The 24,260-nt window shown below is 41.3% G+C and overlaps 1 protein-coding gene across 8 annotated transcripts in view; it reads left to right on the forward strand.

Annotated features, from left to right (window-relative positions):
• HMBOX1 (homeobox containing 1) overlaps positions 1-24,260 on the forward strand; it is a 199,903-nt gene that overhangs the window by 172,259 nt on the left and 3,384 nt on the right. Inside the window, exons 7-11 of one of the 8 annotated variants that reach the window (XM_028114270.2) lie at positions 8,650-8,732; positions 10,359-10,454; positions 11,294-11,388; positions 11,629-11,700; positions 13,360-18,294. In XM_028114270.2, the coding sequence (XP_027970071.1) occupies positions 8,650-8,732; positions 10,359-10,454; positions 11,294-11,388; positions 11,629-11,700; positions 13,360-13,497 (484 nt within the window). In that variant the 3' untranslated portion in view covers positions 13,498-18,294. The other 7 variants (XM_028114264.2, XM_028114265.2, XM_028114267.2 and 4 more) reach the window with 7 other exon arrangements.

Raw genomic sequence — 24,260 nt, forward strand, 5'->3', positions numbered from 1 at the left:
ATCCTTATTATAATTACATCTGCAAAGACCCTATTTCCAAATAAGATCACTTTCTGAGGTTCTGGGCCAACATGAATTTGTGACACTATTCAACTCACTACACCCAGCAATTTCCTTAGCAAGCAGTAGTAGAAAGAGCATCAGCCCAGAAGTCCAAAAGCTTGGCTCTGATCCTGGCCAGTTCTGTAACTTTGGGGAACCTTGTTATCTATAAGCTTGTCACTGTCTCCATTTCTCAAATGAGAATTTTGATCAGTGAATAATCTTTCAGGGTCCCTATTGTCCTAAAGTCTACATTAAATAGTGAAGAATCATATGCATAGCTAATTTCTGGCTCTACTCCTCTTTTTTTCTCTGGTCCCTGATTGTTTCTCTGGTTTCTCTGATCCCTGGTCCCTGATTGTTAGGGGTACTTTAAGGTCTGATTAATGTCAGAAGGACTTTGACATCTTTGGATAAAATATAGAATATCACTATCCTGGTTTGTATGTGAATGTGAACTAAGGGGGTTCCTTATTCTTTAGGCCTTTGTGGGTTAACAAAAGACAGTTGACACACTTGGAGGTTTTCCCATTTCTTTTGTCTCAGCTTTCACTCTATTGGTAAAAACAAAAATAAGAAAATTTAAAATTTTTTTGTTGCCGAAGATCATTTAACACATAGATGATCTCAAGTAGGAGACAGGACAGTTAGGTTCCAAAGTGCTCCAGTTTCATGTTACTCTCTTTCCTGCCTACTGCCCAGTAATTTTACTTAGTGATGAAGAAATGCACACTAGATTATAGATAGTGGGCAATGTCTGACAGTCCTGAAACCTTATTTTGAATTACTAAAATGGTGTGGCTTAAATATCTCTTCAGGAGATGTGCACATAAAGGCACAGAAAAAAAAAAAGTTCATTTACATGCCATTATCTCTTGCTTAAAGAGTTAGTCCCCATCTTTTCTATATGCTCACCAAGACACAAAAGGGGAAATTTTCTGGCTGCAATTTTTATAGACTTCAGTGTTATTGAAATGAAAGTGCTTCAAGGACATTTCCATTTGTTACTAGCTTACGGTTTCTCATCTCATGTAAATTATTTTGCCACTTTTCATTTTAATTCTTTGCTGTCATTGTCTGGCAAAATGATCATTTGATTTCTCTGTGAAGATATTCACTGATTACTCAGCTGACAGTGTCCTTTGTCTATAAAAGTGTAGTGCCCTTAGGATTTATTTTATTACTTTTTTATTACTACCTGTAGATTTCTGTTTACATTTCTTTCCCTTTTTTGTCTTGGAAAATGTCTAGGGCTATAAAATATTCTTATATGGAACAAAAGTATGTTTTGAACTCCAGAGTTCCAGTTTAGAAACAAATCTCTTTTAGAGTCTTAGAGCCAAGTTCTCCTACAATTTGTCCACATGCTAACAGTAGAAAAATCTATTTCTTTGACATAATCTAAAGGTTAAAATGCTTGAAGGTGAATAATAAGTAGTGTGTACTATTCCTAAGACTATCTTTTTTTTTTTTTTTTTTTGATATGGGTATAGAGCGGTGCCTAAACTAGCCGGAAGGTGAGGCTGTCTTGAATTATTACCATTCTGAAATGTCTCTTGAATCTCACCTTTCCTGTCTTGTTTCTGCGCCTCAGCCTACTGCAGACCCTCTCCTCAGCTATTGCCACACTGCCTAACTGGCTTCTGCCTCTAGTATCACCAGAGATATTGCCCTACAAAAAGAAGTCTGATCTTATAATACCCCTGCTTAAAAACCTCCATTCCCAGTTGCCTAAAAAGGTAACTGCAAGCTCTGTCATACCCTTTAAAATCTGGACCCAGTGTTCTGTTTTGTTTTGTTTTCAGTTTGGTCCCCAACTGCCCCATCTTATGTACAGTGTATTCCAGCCACACTGAACTCCTTCCCATTCTCAAGAACATTCTAAGCTCTTTCATAACTCCCTTTCTTTGTATATGTTGCTTCCTCTGCCTTGTATTAACTCACTTTATCTACCCTCTCTGCTCTCTTTTCAAGACTCTGCACAAATGTTGGTTCCTCTCTGCTCCCATATACTATATTCAGACCACTAATATAGTCCATTCTGTGGTATTTTACAATGTTTCATTACATATGTACATCCCCCAGTGACTACAGTAGGAAGCTTTGTCTGATTCATCTTTGCCACCATTTAGCCAATTGCCTGGTATAAATTAGGACTTAACATTTTTCATTGGCTAAATGATTATTTCCAAAATCAAAGTCAGTAGATCTATTTCCCAACTTCATTGATAGTCTTTTGGTTATATATAGCTCAGAAATAAACAACTACACTAATGTAATTGTATTCACCTCTACCTTAGTCTAAAATCTCCAAGTATACCTAGAGAAGATAGTGTACAATATGGTGAGATCTCAGCTGGCTTTCTCCTGAAAGATATTCATGGTTTCACTAAAAGCCTTAACTGCAAACACTGTTTTCTATGTTTTCACCTCTGTTTTCTTCTTCCATTCATTTATTCCCTCATGTATGTATGTATGTATGTATGTATGTATGTATGTATGTGTTCAACCATTTATTGATCAAACAATTGCTTATTGAATGTCTGTTATATGCCAATCAGATTCTTTGGGCTCAGATAGCTCCTCTTGTGAGTAACTAGACAGAAACTGTAGTCAACCATCTTCTTTGATGCTTCCCTTTTTTTCTGAGCAATTAACATGCTCTCTTTCACAGAGCACATATGAAAAGGACTTAGGGGATTTTGACACTAAATTCAGATAAGTCAGTAATGTGATGTGGTTGCAGGGGGACCATATAGTTTATTATCTAAAGTGGAGTACTTTGGGGAAGTGAATTTGTTCATAACCCAAGATAACAGCACTCTCTCAGGCAAACCAGGATCACCCTATATATAACCCCTAGAGTCTAATCAGATTGCATTACTAGTTGCCTTGTTTTTCAAGCGCATCTTAGGTTTTTATGCCTTTGTCTCTTTGTCTTTACTGTTAACTTTGCCCTTTCCTCTCCAATACCTGAAGTTTGTGCATCCCTCAGAAGCCTGCCCAGTTCGGTGAGCTTTCCCAGATCAGCCTCATCTGTGGAAATCTCTCTTTCTGAATTTATTTAGCTTACCATTTATGTCCTTAATTAGCAGCTAGGTATATTCTGGTTTGTCTGTTATGTTAACTGTTTTAACTATTGTTTTGATTTCTACTGTTTAACTTTTTTATATATTCCTCATCAGCTGAACCAAATGTTCTTAAGATCAGGGCTTATATTTGAACTTATATCCACTTCTCAAGTACAGTGCCTTATTCACACTCATGTAATACATTTTTGTTGAATATCTTATTTCCTGGCCTACCTTTGTCTTACCTAAAAACTCTTCTACTTTATGTTGGTATTGTGTGTCTGTTCCCACTTGGGGCAGGGGGAGGCTTTAAGAGCTTTGCAGTGAATATTTTTATTACATCTTAAACTTATATATTTACCATGGGGCATCTTAAAGTATATTATTTTATCAGTTTAGATTATACTCTCTCTCTTGAATTCATATTTTTCAAACATTGAATCACTTCGGGAAGACAAAAAGATGAAAGTGGTGCTCAGCTGGGCGTACACACCTCCAGCTACGTAGTACATTTTACTGAAAATTTACATTTTGAATAGGCCTACCTTTCTTAATTATAAAAATAATAGGACCTTAACAGAGAAGAAAGGACTAATTGTAAGGCTTAGAAATACAAAACTATAGTGAATTCTTAGATTCTTTGATTTGGAAGAAGATACTGATTTATTATTACTCTGATCATCTTTATATAATTAGATCCTAAAAATACACAGTAAAATTGATCTTTTAAGACTTTTTAACTCATTAAGTCATATATACCATGAATAACTGCAAATTCTAACTTAGCTGAGTGAAATAAGTCAATTAGAGAAAGACATGTATCATATGACCTCACTGATAGGAGGAATTCTTAATCTCAGGAAACAAACTGAGTGTTGCTGGAGTGGTGGGGGGTGGGAGGGATGGGGTGGCTGGGTGATAGACATTGAGGAGGGTATGTGCTATGGTGAGCGCTGTGAATTGTACAAGACTGTTGAATCACAGATCTGTACCTCTGAAACAAATAATGAAACATATGTTAAGAAAAAAAAAGCAGATAGCAGGAGGGGAAGAATGAAGGGGAGTAAGTCGGAGGGGGAGATGAACCATGAGAGACGATGGACTCTGAAAAACAAACTGAGGGTTCTAGAGGGGAGGGGGGTGGGGGGATGGGTTAGCCTGGTGATGGGTATTAAAGAGGGCACATTCTGCGTGGAGCACTGGGTGTTATGCCCAAACAATGAATCATGGAACACTACATCAAAAACTAATGATGTAATGTATGGTGATTAACATAACAATAAAAAATTTAAAAAAATTCTAACTTAGCTTCCAAAAATATTGTGGCTTTATCCTACTAATCATTAGAATAACAGTAACAATCCTAATATTTTCTAGCTGATCCAAATACACTTTACCAACATAAATTGTTTATGGAGTAGTAATCATTAAACTAGTGTTTAATTTTTTCAGTGTTTTCCCAAAGTTCTTTTATTAAAAATTTATAAAAATAGCATTATGTTCATTTCAAAAACTGAACAGAGAAGTGTATAAGACAGAATGTGAAAACCAATCTTAATTACCACCAATACTTTCCTGTCTTCCATCCAGCCCTAGTATTCTTGCTCTCAAGAGAGAATCATTTCTTTAGTATGTATCTTTTGAGACCTGTATATCCCTGACTTTCAGCAGTTCATTTACAGTGGTATTTATTTCTTGTGGAGACCCCTACACTGGTTTGGTGGGGACTTTGTTCATCATTATTGACTTGTCAGCACTGTCATCAGCAGGGAATGCATATAAGAATGAATCAGACTTGTACTTCAAGTGGCTTTCGGCATAGTGGAGGAGAGATGTATGTATACAGTGATAACTATAATTCAAGATGAAAAAAATGTGAGGGAGGAACAGATGGAGTGCTGTGGGATTCATGGGATGATATTTACCTTTGACTGGCCAAGAGCTGATAACTCAACATATATCCTGAAAGACAAGATTTAGGTTGGGGGGAGGCAAAAAGCAGATATACTGGCAAGAGAAAGGCACAGAGATACCAGGAGTTTACAAGGTTCTTCCATTTTCCTAGACTGTAGCATGCATATATGGTAGTAGCAGCAGATAAAGAAGCAAAGGTAGTTTAGGGGAGAACTCTGAACACCTCTATAATATACTTTAAAAAAATTTTAACAAAATAGTGCCCATGACTAGAGATGTGCACTAGGAATATTAAGCAGACATTAGAGGGGGTGGATGGGGCATCAGTCACTGGCTTTGCAGTAAGTTGGAAGAACAGTTGCTATAATGAGGTATAGTGGCCCTAGAGCTGCTGCTGAAATAGGACCTGTAGGTCTTAACAACATCCATGATCCATCAGATCTGAAAAGGCCTTGAGTGTAAGACACACCTTGATTTTATGTACTGGTGATGGGGGACAAAAAAAAACCACTGCCAGTTAATTTTCAGACACCACCAATTATAAGATACATCTTGATTTTAGGGATTATAATAATAAGGAAATGTACATCACAAAGTCAGTGAAATAGCGTAATTGTATAGGTACAGGGGAAAGATGGGGCACGCAGGAAAAAGGATCGGAGAGAGCTGAGGAAGGAGGGGTGAGGTCAGCGAGACAAGTGGAGAAGCAGACCTTAAAGAGGAGAGTGCATCTTCTTCCACCAGGAAACGAAGAAATGAATGAGCAGTGACTCAAGTTGAGAGGCTGAGAAGCTAAGAACATCACACAAACTTACATTAAGTAACCTCCCTCTTGGTAAAAGAGGAGACAGGTCATTTGTAAAAAGAATGACTGGTGGGTTTGAAGGCTTGGGACCTAAGAGTGAAAAGGCTTCAGGTAAGTGGGGCATTAAAGATGGAGTATAAAAAAGTTAGAAAGGACAGAAAGAGTTCCCATCCAAAATGAGGGGCCCAGTTAGGTTGAAACCCACAGATTTATAAAGAAACCAATTGGCCCTATTTTATGACTTTGTCCAGGAACACTTGGAGAGAAGGATGGAAGAGAACATGTGGAAGGTGCTTTCTGCAGGGTAGGAGATTGGCTGGACAGGTATGGTGGAAGGACAGAGAAGCAAAATAAGTTTCTCCTAAGGGATATTGTTGATCTGGCTCACCATGAAGTTCAGGCTAAGAAATGAAAGGTGAGGCCGGGAAGAATAGATAAACAGATTTTTTTTAAGTTGTCGGGGGGAGCATTTTAAAGGGATTCGAGATTATAAAGAAGGTGAAGGAAAAATTATTCTGAAGAGGAGTAGTAAGGAGAAAGTTGATTGGGGGATGTCAGAATTAAGATCATGGAGGTAGAATTCAGAAGGTTGAGTCTTGAAGATGTGTGACCTTTCTAAAACACAGATGGGTGTATATCTCTATGTGGCTTGAAAACCTCTGTTTCAAGATGACGTCTTCACTACTGACAAGAACAGACAAGGCTCTTCACAAGCTGGCCTCATCCTGCTTTTCCAGGCTAACATCTCCTCATTTCTTCCTGTGAACCCCATATTCTAACCACTCTGGATTCTTCTCTGTGGCCAGAATCCTCAGGGCTTTTATCCACCTTTGGCTTTTGCACATGCTGTTCCCCTTGCGTGAAATGCTCTTCCTCCTCCTCTTTGCCTTGCAAACTCCTGCCCATCTTCAAGACCTAACTCACGATGGCACTTCCTCTGCCACATCCTTCTGGGTCCCTGCAAACAACACTGAGCACACTTTCATCTGTGCTCCAGCAGTACTGTCTTCAGACATCTTACGGAATTTTACCACAAACATTGATTTATATGTCTGTCTCTCCAGTAGATTGTAAACTCCTTGATGTCAGAAGCTGTCTTAATTCTCTTTACCCACAGTGCAAGCCTACAGTGTTAGGTACTTAATATCTGCTTTTTTTGTCTTTGTTGAACTTTAAATAAATGAGCTAATCAGTGCTTCTCCAACATTAAGGTGCATTCAAATCACCTGGAAATCTTGTAAAATTCAGATTCTGATTCAGTCTGAGGTTGGGTCTGGGATTCTACATTTCTAACAAGCCTCCAGTTGATGCCAGTGCTTCAGGCTCGTGAAACTAATTGCCCAAGTAAATAGCACAGGTGGAGTAAAGGTCAGTAGAAATGTGGAAGTGGAGCAGTTATGGGGACAGTCCGTTGGAAAAATCCTCAATATGAACACTAGAGCCCTAAAAATGATGACAGAAAATCATATAGGAAGAGATGCTTAAATCGTGGAATCAAGCAGGAGACCACTGTGGAGGATGGTAGTTGACAGGCCTGGTATAGATATAGTTCTAGGACTTAGTGTTTTAGCAAAGAAAAAGGCTTTCCAGGGATGGCAGCTGCCGTGTCAAAGGATGTGCTCCATGGAGATGGTGGGGGTGGGGCAGTGGGGGTGGGGGTGGTGGCATCAGGAGTGGGGGTTTGGGGTTTCACAAGAAGGGTTTGCCGCCTCTAGTTGTTTATTCCTGATAGAATGGCATTTCTACCATCGCAGATCGGAGGGTGAGGGAAAGGAAAGCTGCATTTTAAGGGAAGGGAAGCCAGGAGGGTATAGAACCTGACAAGGGGTCATTTCCTGATCATAACATGAAGATCCTTTTTCTTTCCTTAAAATCATAGTTGACAGAAAAAGTAGCCCTAATAAACATTCTGTTCCCACATAGAGTCTCACAGGTCTGGTAATGCTAAGGAGGAGTTCTGTAAACCTAATTTCTTGTAAGTACTATTGTATAGAATATGTGCTTTTTTTTTTAACATATGGAAAAAAGCAAAAATATTTACATCTCCTCCCACTAATCCCCTTTCCCCACATCAAAGTAATTGATTTTTACAGCCTGATGTGTACTCTTCCAGCTTTTATCCATGCAAATTTATGTACACATAGACAGGAATTTTTCAAATTCCATAATGGTATTTTCCATACACATCATTCTGCAGATTGTTTTTCTTACTTAGGAATGTTGTAAACATCCCTCCAGGTCAATGGAGAGCTCTAACTTCTTTTTTCCTAGTCATTTTTAAATAGCTGTGTATAAATATAGATGTCCCATAATTTGTTCTGCCATTCTCCCATTGAGGCACAATTTGGTCATTTAAAATTTTTGCCACTACAAAATATGACACACACACAAAAGTCCTGCTGTTACCAGTGCCTTCCATGATTTCACCCCCCCCCCCCGTGTGTATCACAGGCAACTTTTATATCAAGGACAGCTTTCGGTGAAGCAAAGCAGTGACTAGGCCTGCACTAATACAGTAGCCACTAGTCACATTTAGCGATTTATATTTAAATTTGCTAAAATTAAATAAAAAATTCACTTCCTCAAGTCACATCAGCCTCATTTCAGCTGCTCAGCAGCCACATGTGAGTAGTGGCTCCCCTATTGGATAGTAAAGGCCAGACCATTTCCATCCTCACAGAGAATTCTACTGGACACCCTGGACTAGACACTAATGTTACATCATAAAGAAGAACGTATTTTTCAGTGGGTTAGTCTTTTAATGAGAGCACATTTTTTAAAGTACAAACTTTGTGTCTTAATTGGTTGCCCCTGCAGTTACTTCAATGAGAATCAATATCCAGATGAAGCTAAGAGAGAAGAAATTGCCAATGCTTGCAATGCAGTTATACAGAAGCCAGGTAAGGCAGCAAGCTGCCACTTTCCTCCATGGTGGAGCTTTCGGCTTCAGATCATCATTTGGGACGAGGAATCTTCTTTTACTCATTCCATCTGGGTGCCATTTGCTCCATCCTCACCACCTTCCTGTCTAGGCACTGCCCTGTCCTGTTCAAGCAGTACTTCTTAGGGATGCAATTCCAGTACTCCAGATCAGATATGCACATGGAAAGTTTCCAGGGAGTGTCCCTGCTTAAGATATGAGACCTTGAAATTATATTTTTTAAGACTGTATAGATTTTTTTCTCCGTAAATATAGCATAACTATGTCAATTCCAAAATTTTAAAGTTTGGAATATTTAAGCAAGGCTTGTAAATGAAAAGATTTAGATTTTTTTTAACAAGTATTTTATAATTCTGTATTCCTGTTTGAAGAAAGAATTCTTATTGGAGTTGGCTTCTTTCTCCTTCCCATGTTGGGATGACTTCTGCATATAGCTAGGAAAAACTAAGGGTAGTTCCATTCTGAAGTTGTATTGTTCTCATGCAAGTCAGCCGAGCCACTTAAACACACATATGACTTTTCTTCCATGTGTTAAAATACTATTCCACATTTCACAGTTTTTGTTACCAGAAATCATTCTCAGTTAAGAGGATCAATTGATCTTCATTTGGCTGGTTAATTTGATTGGCTTAAAGGCTATCTGTACAAAAGTATCAATGTTTTATCATAATTAAAATGTGATTTATTCTCCCTTACCCAGAAGCCAGACTGCTAGCAGTCTAGACCCTACAGACACCCTGCCAATGACACCTATACCCTTACTTCACACCAGCCAAAGTCCCACCCATGAGGAGAGCAGGAGCTCAGAAGCTTCCTGGAAAACACTTCACCCTGTATCATCAGTGCTTTAACCTGTTTTCTGGCTTCTCCACCCACTGTGGATTAAAAGCTAAAACAGAAAAGACCAGTGGAGGAGGGAAAGGTGCAGATGGGCGCTTGTTGGCCAGCATGGTGCTAATCTGTGAGAAGTCACATTTGACAGCAAAGAAACTAATAAATCTGAAATGCAACCTGAATTGGGCTATGCGTTCTAGCATAGTTACAATAATGGACGGTCAGAGTGACCTCTAGTCTTCAAGAAAACATGGGTAATAATTGTTCCCTGCTGTCTGAAGATAGCAGGAAACAATTTATATAAGGCCTTAAAGATGTAAGTAAATAGCAGGAAACAGTTTATATAAGGCCTTAAAGATGTAAGTAAACTTGAGCTACCTGAAAACTTGATGAAGACTGACATACTCATCTACAACGATGCTAATTAAATGAAGCCTCCATGGACTATCCTATGACCTTTGAACCCTGGCAGCCTGACTTTGTGGAATTCGTTAATTTTGTATTTAGTATTGGAATTCTTTAGTGTTATGTGGCTTTCTGAAATATTTTATGTCCTTGGTTGCTATTTTTGTATTAGTTTTCATTCATTTAATAATAGTTTAAGTGTATACAGAATACTAAAAAACAACAAAACCTGTATCTGTTATTCTGGCAATAAATGCAATCAAAAGAACTTTTCAAAAAGAAAGTATTACTCCTTAAAACTAGTCTCAGCTATAGACTATCTGAATTTTATTGCATGTATTCACAGGCAAAAAACTGTCTGATCTGGAACGAGTTACCTCCCTGAAAGTATATAATTGGTTTGCTAACAGACGGAAGGAGATCAAGAGGAGAGCCAATATTGGTAATGTATCAGAGAGGCTGTTTCCCTTTTGAAGCAGTCATGGACATTGTATTTACTTTGAGAGCACCTTCAGTTTAGAACTGCAGGTCTTAATGATGCTAACTTTTAAGCCTAACAAGAATTGTCCTTATGTTTTTCTTTGTGTTTTTAAGAGTTAGTACTATTAGCATTATTTGTATTATATTAATAATGGCATTGTTCTTAATATTCTAGAGTCTAGAATTAGATATGGCCCCTGACTGTATGACTTCTGTGCTGCATATTAAAGCTACTTGCTAGGGTCTTGAGCGAGGGAATGCGACTCTGAGCTTCTTTGTTATTACTGGGCCATGACTTAGATATTAAGAAACATGTGCTTAATAGAATTGGAATGAAAGAGGCTTAATAGGGAACACAGCAAAACACAGATTTTTTAAAAGAGCATTTAAGAAATATGAATTGATGAGATTGGGGTGGGAGATTGGTTTTGAGCTTCTAAAATTGTATTTCATTTCTAAACTTAACTCCCTACCTCTCCATCAATACAATTGTCAAACACTTTATAGAACTCTGAGACAGGAGGGCTGTTGAATTAGTTGGTAAGTATTTATGAAGCACCTAACAGTCAACCGCTCACATGTGGCTCGCATAGCAGCAGGGGCTCCAGAATGACAGATGTGTTCCTCCCCTGGCCTGTGTGCAGTTTAATTTTGTCCATCTACAATTTAAAAGAAAACATAAAGGAATCTAGGTTCTTTTTTAATTACACCCTAGTTTCCTCAGCACAAAAATTAATTCCATGTTCAAGCGATTACAATAATGTAACAGATAATTTAGGGATCTATTTGCTTTTTTCGAAGAAGCAGCAATCCTGGAGAGTCATGGGATAGATGTACAGAGTCCAGGAGGCCATTCCAACAGTGATGATGTTGACGGAAATGACTACTCAGAGCAGGTGAGCAGCTGAGAGCAGAGGTTCTTGGTTACAGAGTGGGTGGGACAGTATGACAAGTCAATTCTGTGGGTGCGTTTGGTACGGGGTGGGAGAGAGGAGACAATCCAGTGTCCCTCCACTCTGCTCATGCGTGTAGTTAGATTTTCATGTAATTTGAAAGGAATGTGGTAAGATTCAGTTGTCCTGTTAAATTTGTGAGAAACTGTTATTCACCCACATGGATTTATTGTCATACAACAGGATACTTGGCAAGTACGCAATGGGGAGGAGGAGGAGGGAAGAAGTTCAGAGGGAGGCAGAGAAGCAGAGAAGGTAGAAGAAGAGAGGAGGATCTGATCCAAACAAGCAAGTTACACCATCCACCACACACACACTCAATGTTTGAGAAATACTAGGGGCTACTGGGTAGCTGTAATCCATGCCTAAACATGTACCAATGCAGCACACAGTAGAAGGTCCCACCCACCACGGCCCCATTGCAGTGAGAACCCTCATGCCCAGATGAGTGGTTCTTCCAGAGTCTCTGGCACATTGACACACACATCTTGTCATAAATGCATGTCTTCTCACATCACCCTGACCTAGTCTTCATTGCTTGGGGGGAAAAATATATTTAATTGTAGCCACTGAATGGAATAATTCAGTCACTAAGAACATGGGAGTTTTCCCCCCACACATCTCTTGACAGATTTCATTAAAATTGTCATAGGATTTAAAATTCATTTCTGTTTGGAATATGAAAAGAATGTATGCTCTCTTCTGGACCCTAGCAGGGAAACTTTAGTTCTTTCCTGTGGTGTATATATACCTCTTCATGGCCCCTCAGCCAACTCTTAAATGTACTCCGCTCTGTTCTTCCCTCTGGCAACCACTTTACAGCCTCTCTTTACCAGCTTGAATGCAGATGCTGCAGGAGTGCACGCAACCCCCTTTTAAACTCTAAAGACCAGTCTGTGAAAATGGGAATGAAACAGTGATGCCCATAGTTCCCACGGATTACCTTTTCTCTTTTTAGGACTCCAAATCATAGCTCCACATTTTATTCAAGCAAATATTCTGTCTTTCTAATCAAAAATATTCCTGTTATTTTTCAGTCTACCAATGTAGGTGGATCATTTCCACCATTTTTTCCACATGCCCTAAGGGCAGCACATCCCATGATTTTTTTTTTCCAAAGGGGCTTACCCTTTCCAAAGCTTTCTGATGCAGAGTTCCCCTGAAGATGTGACAGGTGAGAAACTTAGCCCTTGTTTGTAACACCATCTTCAGTGTCTGACAAATACCCTGCAATGCCAGTTTCCTTCACAGCTTTATTGTTTAACACATTGAGCTGTGCACGGAAGGAGAGCTTCACACTCCCCCTAAGTACGACACCTGCCGTTTCCCTGGCACAGCAGCCTGACAGCAGGAGAGCACCACCGTGGTCTCCCGTAGCCATTTCCGGCTCGTATACTTTTGTCCTGTTGTAATTGAGAGGTTTTGGTTTTTTGTTCTTTTATAAAAATGCATTTTTACCCATTAGATGTTGGTGTCTGTAGTTTAGTTTTCTCAGTTCAGCAGAGAGATACAATGAGGTCTGATAATCTGTTTGTAAGAGTACCAGTCCAGAATTTAATAGCTCACTAGTTTGGCCTTCAATGACTAGTGCTATGTTTGTTGCAAACTAGAATGATCAGATTTGATTAGCATCACCAGCAGTCTTTCCAATAGAAGGAATAAAATTCTCAGCAAGACAAAAACATTTTGGTGCTTTTTATTTGTTGAATCATAATAATGTCAATTGGAAGTCCTGACCTATTTCCATTCAGTGTCTACTTAAATACATTTCACCTCTACTGTGTCATGAGCCCCTCCCCCACTGTTTCCTCCCACGAATGTTCTGCCTCGCCTTGCCCTCAGCATGCCTTTCTGTGAGTTGGAGAATTTTGCCAGTCCACTAATAACATTTGTTTCTTATTTCTGCACATCTAGGATGACAGCACTAGCCATAGTGACCACCAAGACCCCATCTCATTAGCTGTGGAAATGGCAGCAGTCAACCACACTATCTTGGCATTGGCCCGACAAGGAGCCAACGAAATCAAGACAGAGGCCCTGGATGACGACTGATCAGGGAGGGTTGAACAGGAGAAGTTAACTTAGTTTAGACGTAGCACCTTAGCAGACTTTCCTCGGTCCTTAACATGTGTTCTTACAGTATAACTTGCAGTTTCTTGTATGTCAGTTAGCCGTTAGGGTCTTGTTCTGTGAAGATGGCATGGTGCCCTCAGCCTTTGCATATACTCTCTCAGTATTAATTCCCAGTAAATAATAACCAACCAACCAACCAAACTCCCTCTCCCAGCCCCCGAGGCTAGAAAATCTTGCTGCTCTGTCTTAGCATTCCAAGAAAGTGCTTCCAGGTATTTAGATAGCCCTCAGTTCTCCAATATTAGGCTACATGTAAAACCTTGGGTACCTTTAGATTCCTGTAACACTAGTCTGTACCCTTTTCCTTCCCCAAGACTGATAGGATGCAAGCTGAGGTAGTGTGGCCCAGGATTGACAGACACCATTTGGGGAGTATCCACAGAGTAAAAGGAACACTAGAATTCCCACTCAGCGTGGGAATCATTGATTTCCAGCTGCAATAAGCCGTGCCTCATAATAGTCACATTGTGGCTAGATTATACTTCTTTGGGTGCTGTGCTAAGAATGTCCATGGAAAAACTTGATCTCAGATTTTGGTTGACGTTTAACATGCCTGACACAGACATCCTTTCCTCTCACAAGCTGTGTGACTTAGTAGATAAAATACTGCCTTCTGCCTTTGGGACCATGATTCAAACAAACAAAAAGACAAAAAACAAAAGTCATTAAAAAAAAAAAAAACCCAGCTTGAGAGCATTGGAAAAAAACATGAGCTGAATGTCTAATGGATGTTAAGTCCAGTTCTCAGAACCACTGTACGTTGCGTGGCACAGGTATGTGCCTGCCGGGAAAAGTGCTGGAGGCATCATGGAAGCTGCTCTGCCTCCTGTTTGTGTTCCTTTTCCCTGCTACCAAAAAGTCTTTCAAGGATGGAGCTAAGGTCACAAATGAGTGAATGAACTTCCAGTCTTTGTATCCATTAACTGAAGCCCCCTCAATATGAGAGGTTGATAGAGGACTTTAGCGTGGGATTATGCTGGCTGACTATCACAAATGCAAATACTTTCCTAAATAGGAGCAGAAAAAAGCAGGGGACAATTGCCACTTATGTGGTGGGTCTTCGAGATACAACGTGATGTGACTGCTTTGGTGTTCTCTTTACTCTGTCCTTGTAGAGGTGTGAAAAGCTATATTGCTACAGGCAATTTATTTAATAATTGGAAGCCATATTGATAATGGATGTGGTAATATTTGTAAAGTTTAATCTACTTTAAGCGGCAGTAACTAATGGAATTTTTTTCCTTGATCACATATGTAGCACTTTTGTTACTTTTTAAAGATATTTATATTTGATAAATCTTTTTTTCATTTTGAGAACTCAAAATACCAAACAGTGAACTTGCGTTATAAAGTCACCCTGTGATCACCTTGTCATCTAGTAGCAAAATGATGAACTATTCATGCATCAAAGAAAATTACATCTGCTGGCCTTGTATGAAAATGATCTCTTGGCATCCAGATTAAATGACACACTGTCACTGTGGGGAAGAGGAAACCGCCTTCGATGTAGCAGCGTAGGGTGCGTCTGAAGGAGGCATGACTGCTGTATATTTTCTGCCTCATTCCATCTCCTTTCTACGCATGGTGGAGCCTTGTTTAAAGGGGGATGTGGGGCTGGCTATTAAACAGGGCTTCTGTCTTTTCGTCCATTACCTAAGAACGATTTCTAAGGTGGAAGGAAGGTGCCGTTTCCTTACCTCTTCACCCCTCCTCCCCCACCAAATGTATTCAGCCTAAAACCATTGAGAGAGAGACTGACCTTCTTTGTTTTTCCCTTCCTTGTTAGGGAGATATTAAATATCCACCAGTTTTTAGCTGGTCTGACTCCACTTAAGGCACATGCTGACGAGGTCTTCTCCGTATCCGTTCATCCTGCTTAGGCCAGTGTGTGGAAGCCTTCAAGAGGGCATGAAGATGCCACCTTATATGGGTCTGTGATTTTAAAGAGCTGTGGGCAGGGACTGGGCCTGCTCTTGTTTGTGGATTTCAGGCAGATAATGTATATACTTCCAGCTTCTAAGAACTGAAGTAAAATGGGGTAGTCTTTTCTGTTTTACTGTATTACTTGAACCAACAAATTCAAGAGTAGCATTTGTAATTCTCAGGAATGATCCCCCTGCTCATTTTCTTTCTTGGTGTGTTTGACTTTTTATTTCAGTTAGGAGATTATGTTATCTTTCTTTCCTTTTATATTACGTAGAAGAAATATAACATATTGTATCTTTCCATTTCGGTGGAATTTTGTCTGCTTAATCTCAGTTGACTCAGAAAGAAAAGAAGAGAGAAAACTATCCTGTCTGACAAGCCACATCCATGATTTATTGTAAGGAGATTATTATAATTGATAGCTTCTTTATGATGGTTGCTAGTATCATTTGTTCTTGCTGGTCTTTTTAAAGAAACAGACTCAAACTGTTAAGACAGCTGCAGTTTCTAAAGAAATACAGTGATTGCCAGAGAAGAGCTAAAAGGTTTCATTGTTTTAAGGCCTTAAGAAAGGAAAAAGCTTCAGAGAATAAAGGAGAGTCAGTATCTATGAAAGCAGTACTGGGCCCTATCTGGCAACCTGGAAAAGGTGAAAGAACATGTCTACCAGTGCAGGATAGCCTATATTGGGTTCAGTAGGAACAGGAGGAAGGAATCTTTCATCCAGAATTCTTCTTTTAATTGAAGAAGACTGCTGGCCTGCTCCTAAGACGACCCGCTGCCTTACATATAACTTTTGCTTTTTTACTAAGAGCAAAATGTAGTTCTTTGGGGCCTAGATTTAAATCTACCATTGCTGGTTTGTTTTTTGTTTTGTTGGAGTTTGTTTGTATTTTTTTTTTTTTTGTCACCAGGTTGAATTCTATCTTGTCCAGGCTACTTTAGTTCTTATAATGGCATATGGAGTTGCCACTGTCTAATTTGTAGTATCTTTGGATTGTCAATTTGTTTTCTTAAGCTTTTTCAGGTTTGATGGTATTTAAATAGAAACCCTAAACTGCTCTCTTACTGAAGGGAAAAGAGCCAGGCTCTAAAAAAAATCACGTTCTGTGCTTTTTGGTTATGTCCCTCCTCTCTTACTCCATACTGTACTTCCCTCAGGCCCCAGAGGATTGTTTCAGGACTGCTTTTCCCTAGTGAGGAAGACTGAGGGTGGGGATGGGGTACCTTGTCAGCAGTTCTTGTAACTTTTCTGTTATTTTTTTTTTTAAAGACACTTGGATTGAATTCCTGTAGTCAAATGGGTAAACTTCCTACTCCTCTTACAACACAGCCTTACAAAGGGACCTTCAAAAGATGGACCATCCTAGTGAGATCTCTGCCTTGCTGTTGATAACCCTAATGTCGGATGAAGGGCAGGGAAGGCAGCACAGTATACTCTTAGCTGAGACCTTCTGGTGCCAGTCAGTACCAGCCAGACATTTTGGTTTATTTCAGGTTTATTTCAGCAAAGCGTGTAATTTTGAGTACCCCTTAGGGCAATTTTCTTCACAGTCTCAGTCCTTTAAAGTGGTTGATAAGTGTGGTCACCTTCCACCTACCTAGGGAGTCTGTCCAGTTCCTGCAAACTGTCCTTGGGTGGGACAGCCCCACCCCCCACATTCTCCTATTATTCCTTCACAGGAAGAAAGTTCCTGGAACAGGAAGACCCCTTTAAGATACCTTTCACTCTAGCTCAGTAGAGGTGACCACCTAAAAAGATGTGAGTGAGGAAGCAGCTCATCACTACTGAAGTGTGCAAATCCAATACCCCAGTCCCTGGTAGATTTAGGATGGCAGGCAGTCTGGTAACCAGCAGCCACTGCTGGGGCCAGATATCCACATATATTTTTTACCTCAAAGGGGACAACTCATGAAGAACTCATTCATACACTTGTTTCAGTTCTCCCTGTTTGGCCTTTGTCTTTACAAACTTCCCTCCTGGATTCCAACCATCAGGCACCAGGTGTAAATAGACTCATTCCATCAGGAATCTCCAGTCACTTCGTCTCCCTCTGTGAACAGCTCCTCTTCCATTTGCCTCTGGTCTCCAGTACTAAGGCCTCATCTTGAGCTGACATCTTTGCTGGGATTTTTATCTTCCACGGTAGGCAGAGTAGGTGGGTGTGGGCCATCTCTTCACACAAACACTCCTCCCTGTCTTGCAGGCCATCTTTTTGACCAGCCACATATTCCACTGACCAGCTGTATTATTTCTGCCCATAACAGTGGAAATAATCCCTTCTTCATACACGATCCTCCCACCCCTGTCCTAAAAATGTGAACTTCCAAGTCCTTACTCTCTTGGTCTTAAGAAGGGTTTGGGTAGAAGCAGTCTTCCCATTTAACTTGTGGCTCTGCCTTTTAAAATTGCTTTTTGTCTTTTCTTGTACAGAGAACAACCAGAGTATTTTATCCCCAGTGAGTCTCAACAGATTCTTAGGCAATAATTTTTCTTGTTATTGATGATCTTGTGCTCAGTAGCACTCTACACTGAATAGTCCTGACCCTTCACATTGTGCATTGGTTTTCTGTGTTAATCTCTGTCCGTGATTTAAATCTTAGGTCAGAGTGGTGATAGATTTTGTCATTTTGTTGTTGTGATTATTAGTAATGTTTTACTACTGTATTCATTGGGGCTGCATTGAGACCAGCCAAATCCATTTATAGCTTTACTGAGCCAGATTTGTTTGTCAAGATTTCCCAAGTGAAAGTTGGGCGCACTGACCAGCTCTGCTGGTGGCGTCTGTGTGGGGCATAGGGGTGGGGTGGGGGATGCACTGGGGCAGGGGTGGGAATTACACATTTGAAACATTCCTTTTTGTGTGCTCTCTAAATAGCAAGGATGTTTACTCAGGATTCTGGGATCAGTTGTCAGCCATATTGCATTTGGCTAACTGAGCTGCATGCCCTGAAAACCTTCTTCCTGTTTCTTAATTTCCGGACTGTCTAATTTACATTACTTCGTGACACCTAAGTTTTCCAGTTTGAAGGTATTGCACCATAATGAGAACACGAGGTTTTCCCAGGGAGGCAACTGTGAGTGGTCAGGTAATCCTATAAGGATTTCCCTGACTGTAGCCTGTTGTTAAGGCACAGGCCCTCTCTTTTCTGGCACCCCCGTCTCCTTCATTATATGCTCTTCTTTTCAAAAGATGACTATCACTTAAGAGGAAAGATTTCTTTACCAATCTCAGGAGAACTCTACCCTACTGAGGTGGTGGGAAAGGCTTTTTAAATACATCAAGCCTATAAGTCCCTTTTCTGATTACAGAATCTCCTATCACAAACAGGTTATGTTCAGAAAAGCTGTTCTTAATTCTCTTTATTTATAAGCCAAAAGTGATAAGCTACTGCTTTTGCCATCTTAAAGGACCCATCGATGGTTGACTCACTTACTCTGAAGTGCAACTTTGTTCCTACCCGTGGATGTTCAAAAGCTGGAAGTTCATAAACTGTGAGGTTTCTGCATCAGCTTCATTATTCTTTCTTGGTGGATATGAGAAGCGGCAGCAAAGAGAAAGCTAATGATCTGAGAAATCCGGTTTCCTATAACGTTGGTTTTCCTTTGTAATTAAGAGGGGAATAGATATGGTGGAGAAGAGAGGGAAACTCTGGCTGCACCAAAAGATCTTACACCATGTTCTTAACCATCACCCAAGGACCTTGAGGATGTAGTAGATGCCATGGGTAACAAATGTGCAGATCACTGGATTTCTTCTTTAGCATGCTTCACATGACACTTCGGGCCAAGCAGTGAGCAGTACTAAATCAAGTCAATTCCATTCAAGTGAAGTCTAACTAGCATTTTACACCACTGACTGCTAACCACCCACATTCCACGCCCGTTAGCTCATTAGCCAGCGCAGCGCCCCAACAGCAAACAAGGATGCATCTGCAGGAGACTTTGCCTTGCTCTCCTGACGTCGTTTTTACTTGGCAAGTTTGGGGATTGATGTGGACAGCAGTACTGTGCCCTCCCGTGGGTGTCTGAGGCCCATAGTGCAGTGCATGGGGCAGCTGTCGAGAGTGTGTGGTCCATGAGGGCTGCCGGACGCTGACCTGAGTAGGGCATGTGCTCACAGCTCAGCTCCCAGTTTAGACATCTCAGGGTGCTGCTCCCTTAACTCCATTTGCATTTTCTCTTTTAATGAAAGTGGCTCTGTACATCCATAATTAACTCTCAAATTCACATTGGTGTGCTGTGATCAAATGAAGGTTTGCCTGAATCCTTTCAAATTGTAACCATGGTAATTGAGGGGGGTGGCACAGAATGAATATATAAAAATATAATGACAATTGTTCTGAATGACTGAGTGTCCTCCTGACATGTAATTAGCTGTTTTAGCAAGATGTAGATTGGCATGGTCATAATTAAAAGGATTTCTGTCCTTTATGTGATTGGAAATGGCAGAGCTCCCATTCCCTGTTCCCTTTTAGCACTAATGCTCCCAAGAACATTTGGAACAGCAACTCAGTAAACTAAAATAATGACATGGTGTTCATGTCCTCTCCTCAATGAAAGAGAAGGATTTGGAGTTATTTCGGCTTCAAAATGGAAGCCTTTGCTATTGCTCCCCATTTGACTTTTATGGAAACCTCTGTCTCACATCCAGTTTCAACCTGCTCCACCTTTGGCAGAAACTACGGTCAGAATCCCAAGCTGAGTCAACCCCTGAAAGGCCTCCACCACTGTCTGACTTGCTAGCCAGCTAGCGTATTGTGCACCTAACTTGAGGACATTGACTGCTTAACAAGCTCCCGGGGGTTTTAATTCTTACCCTGGTTACTTGGTATTTCCATTGTCATCACCATCAGAAAGTATCAAGTGGGAATTTACACATTTTCCTCATTGGATCATACGATGTCCGGCTGACATGACACAAACACAAACACATATGGGCTGTAAACAATTCTGGGGCATAATTGGAGTACTGATATTCGCAATGTCCTGAGGTTACTGGATACACGTGCATTCCCCCACACCGCTCTTAACACGGCAACCACCAGTTTCCTTGTATCGGCAGCCTTTTCTTAGCCAGAGTTTTCCCCGTTCTGCTGAGTTGGTGGGATTGTCGCCCTCGCCCTTCCAGGTCCACGTTCTCTTTCTCCCCCTTCCACTATTCTTCCTTTCTCTTCATCCACCTCGTCCCACCCACTGAGCGTTGGGTGGTCTGGACGCCTTGCGCAGTCTCCTGCCCAGGATGTCTGCTCTCCTCCCCGCCGAGGCCTCCCACTGGACCGGAGCTGCTGTGTCTTGATCTAGCCTTTCTCTAGAACATGCTTTTGGTTTTTTCCCATCACTTGCAGAAGTCTTCATTCACTTATATCAAGAGTGCTTGGTATAGACTTACGCAAATAGCAGCACCCAGCATAGTGCCAAGTGGCCCCTCTGGCTGCTTCATTCCCGTGTGGCTCCCAGCTGTGCTCATGAGCCTGGCCCATGAGCCCTTTCTTCCTTCAGTGCTGATACCCCAGGATTGGTTAGTAACCACTGAGAGAACACGGCTCTTGCTTTTGTTCATATTTTGCTGCTCACCCTCCTACAGACCTTTACCCCTGTCCATGCATCAGAGGGGGCCCTAACCAAATGCTAAACTTCAGTCGGATGAAAATGCTGACGTAGGCTGCGTCTCTATGACCGTTCTCTCCCCGCTGTACACACACACACACACACACACACACACACACACACACACACAGATTTGGGAAAAGGTTCTGCCTTGGGTCCTTTATTCTTGTTCCCCTCAAAAATACCTCCAAATATATAGCAGTTGGGCTAAATCAGGAAAAATGCCAGTAAAAGTTCTTACTCAGTGCTTCTCTTTCTATATGATCTAAAAGGGACTTTCAGCCCCACCCCTAGCACGCCTGCTCTCACAACACACATGCTGTCCTTGAGACTTCTCTGTGGGATCCTGTCAGTCTTCTGACAGTTGGAATGATCGTGGATTTATGACCCCAAAGAGCAGAATATCCCATCCCTTATTCTCCCAGCTGCTGGAAGATAACTGTCTTCATTACAGTTGAGAATCTGTCTTAAGATTTGCAATTCTGAGAACTGACTAGCTGAGTATAATTCTGTGATTTGTGAGACGTGCATTAAAACGGCCAGCAGAACATTCTGATTATCTGCCTACATTCAAAGAAAATAGAATTATCACTGCAGTTAAAACCTTCTAACACAATCTATTTTAGGGATCAAAGTATTAGATGTGCTGCTTAAGGAATGGTGCTACTAAAAAAGAACTGGAGTTGGCAAGACATCTCCCTCCCCAGGTATTTCCAGAGTCCACTTCAGTGATTCAAAACACCCTACACCATAAATGCCCATACCACCAGCAGCCCCCACTAAAAAGAAAAAAGCAAAAAAGAAAGCCAACTCACCAAAATCCACGAAAACATAGGTAGTACTTACCCATGAAATACATATTTTTTGGAAGAAAACGCCAGAAGTTGTTCTTACAAGAAAACAGAGTAAAAAGAAAGCCAACTCACCAAAATCCATGAAAACATGGGTAGTACTTACCCATGACATACATATTTTTTGGAAGAAAACGCCAGAAGTTGCTCTTACAAGAAAACAGAGTAAAGACGTCATTCTAAATCATGATGCAACAAGAGACAAACATTCAGACCTCCTGAAGCATTCAAAGCCCATGATAATAGCAGCTGACATTTACTGAGCATGTACTGTGTGCCAGGCACTGTGCTGAGTGTTCTGTCTCGTTTATTCTTGAAGATTCACAGACTGCACACCTTAATGGAGAAGAGTGAAATCTCCATTTGCTCCTTTCGTCTTGGTAGGATGTTCATTGGAGAATGGACCACAGAGTCTGCCTGGCATTGCTCTGAGTGAAACCACTGCATTTAACCTGTTTCGTTTCCCCACACGACCACGCTGGAGAATTCCCAATGCTATCCTCTCTCCATGCCCTTCATTCCCTCTGATACTGAACTAGTGTTACCGTGATGATCTAGACACAAGAGCATCCCTTCCCCTTGGTCTTTCTCCTTGCTTAGTGACAGTGATAGAAAGGTAGTGTGACCTAAGGGAGGCTCTGCAGCTGTGATGTGAAACCTCTTGTTTCAAGCATCCTGTCTTCCGAAGGCAAATATGAGTTCCTGCCTCTTTGGGGAAAGAAACAGTAGGGCTGTCTCATCTGTGTTTTGAGGAGAAGTAGAATTTACTAGCACTTCCAGTTAGTTGAAGCAGAGAATGTTAAAAATCTCACACACTTCCTGTTTTCCCTCTGTTTAGCTCTTCGAGCATCTTCGTAGTAAGAGCATCTCTTACTTTTAGGCATCCTGCTTCTGCACAGAAGTGTTTAGCTAAGCCATTCCAGCTCATTCTGCTCTCACGTCCATCACGGTCACGAGAGGCAGTGGGCCTGAGCCAGTAGGAGGTTCTGGGACTCTGGTATTTGTGTCTGCCCTGCGTGAAGACAGGTGCAGATTTGGGCTCAGCATAAGAACTTTCTAATAACCACAGTCCGGCACAGGGGCAAGCTGCCTCGGGGTTCAGGTGGCAGCTCAGTGACTACTGTCAGGGGCACCAACTCCAAGCTGACCTGAGGACGGGACTGAAATTCCATGTTTCTCTCCCCCTCGCTTCTCCAGCTCTTTTCCTCTTGCAAATAAGTGGTTCTCAGAGGCTGGCTGTCCCTCTCTCTTCTCATCCACTCTGTCGTGTCCTGGGCATCCTTGAAGCCCAAGCGAGTGGAATCCGCCCCGGAGGAAAGCCCCAGTTGGAGTGGCCCCGTGAGCGGATTCACCAGGTTGACTACTTGGGATTGGTGGCCCCTGTAATAGGTACCTTGTTTCATTAGCTGGCTAATGGGGTTTTTTGATTATCTATTCCTCCCACCAAAAAAAAAAAAAAAGAAAACCCACCCTAATGTGAAGGGAACAAGGTATGTGTGCCTTCCGTTTAGCTATTGATCCAGATCTGGCATGACTGGTGGCAGTTGGGTGCCCCTGAAATTTCGGAATGGAAACATTAACTCTGTCCTTGGGAAGCGCACGTGACTCTTAACGAACCAGTACGCATAGCAGAGATGAGTCACAAGATTTGTGTCGCCTTTATAACTTTTCCAGCTTCCCATCACTTCCAGGTCACGCTGAAATTCAGTCTTGTTTTCTGGCTTCCTTTAAGCCCAGAAACCACTCCCCTTTTGTTGCTTGTCTGGAACTAAGAGCCCAGCATAAATTAATGAGGGTCATTTTTCCACTTCATCATTCGTTGAAGCTATTAAACTGGAAGCAAAACGACATTAGTTCTGTATTAACGTAAACAGCAGCCGCTCTAGTGATCCTACCCTCAACTCTTGTTTGTATGCCAGAGTCCTAGGCCAGGTAGGCAGTGCACACATTAGTAGAGCGGACTGAATGAAGGTGAGAGCTCAGCCGTGGGCTCCTTTCAAGAGCATTACTGTTAATGATTTGCCTTGAAAACCACATTTCAGTATGTTAGAGTCAGTGAGCCCCTTGATCCTGCATCTCTGAAAATGGGCACCACGAAACCAAAACCAAAGTTCTTGGGGGCAAGGGTTGGAGGGTAGGGAGCTTCTCCCTTCAAGCATCGGCATCTCTGGCAAGGCTTTTCTATACTGTTCACTGGTTTTGCCAGAACACTCCTTTCGAAAGGGCCTCTTCTTTCCTAGTAGTTTTTCTCACGCGGACAACAGAAAGCAGGCCCGTGCAGTCCTGTGGCTGTG

The sequence above is a fragment of the Eumetopias jubatus genome, unplaced genomic scaffold (assembly GCF_037043125.1).
Source record: "Eumetopias jubatus isolate StellerSeaLion01/CBP00866 unplaced genomic scaffold, mEumJub1_p1.0 scaffold_2, whole genome shotgun sequence".
Taxonomy (NCBI): domain Eukaryota; kingdom Metazoa; phylum Chordata; class Mammalia; order Carnivora; family Otariidae; genus Eumetopias; species Eumetopias jubatus.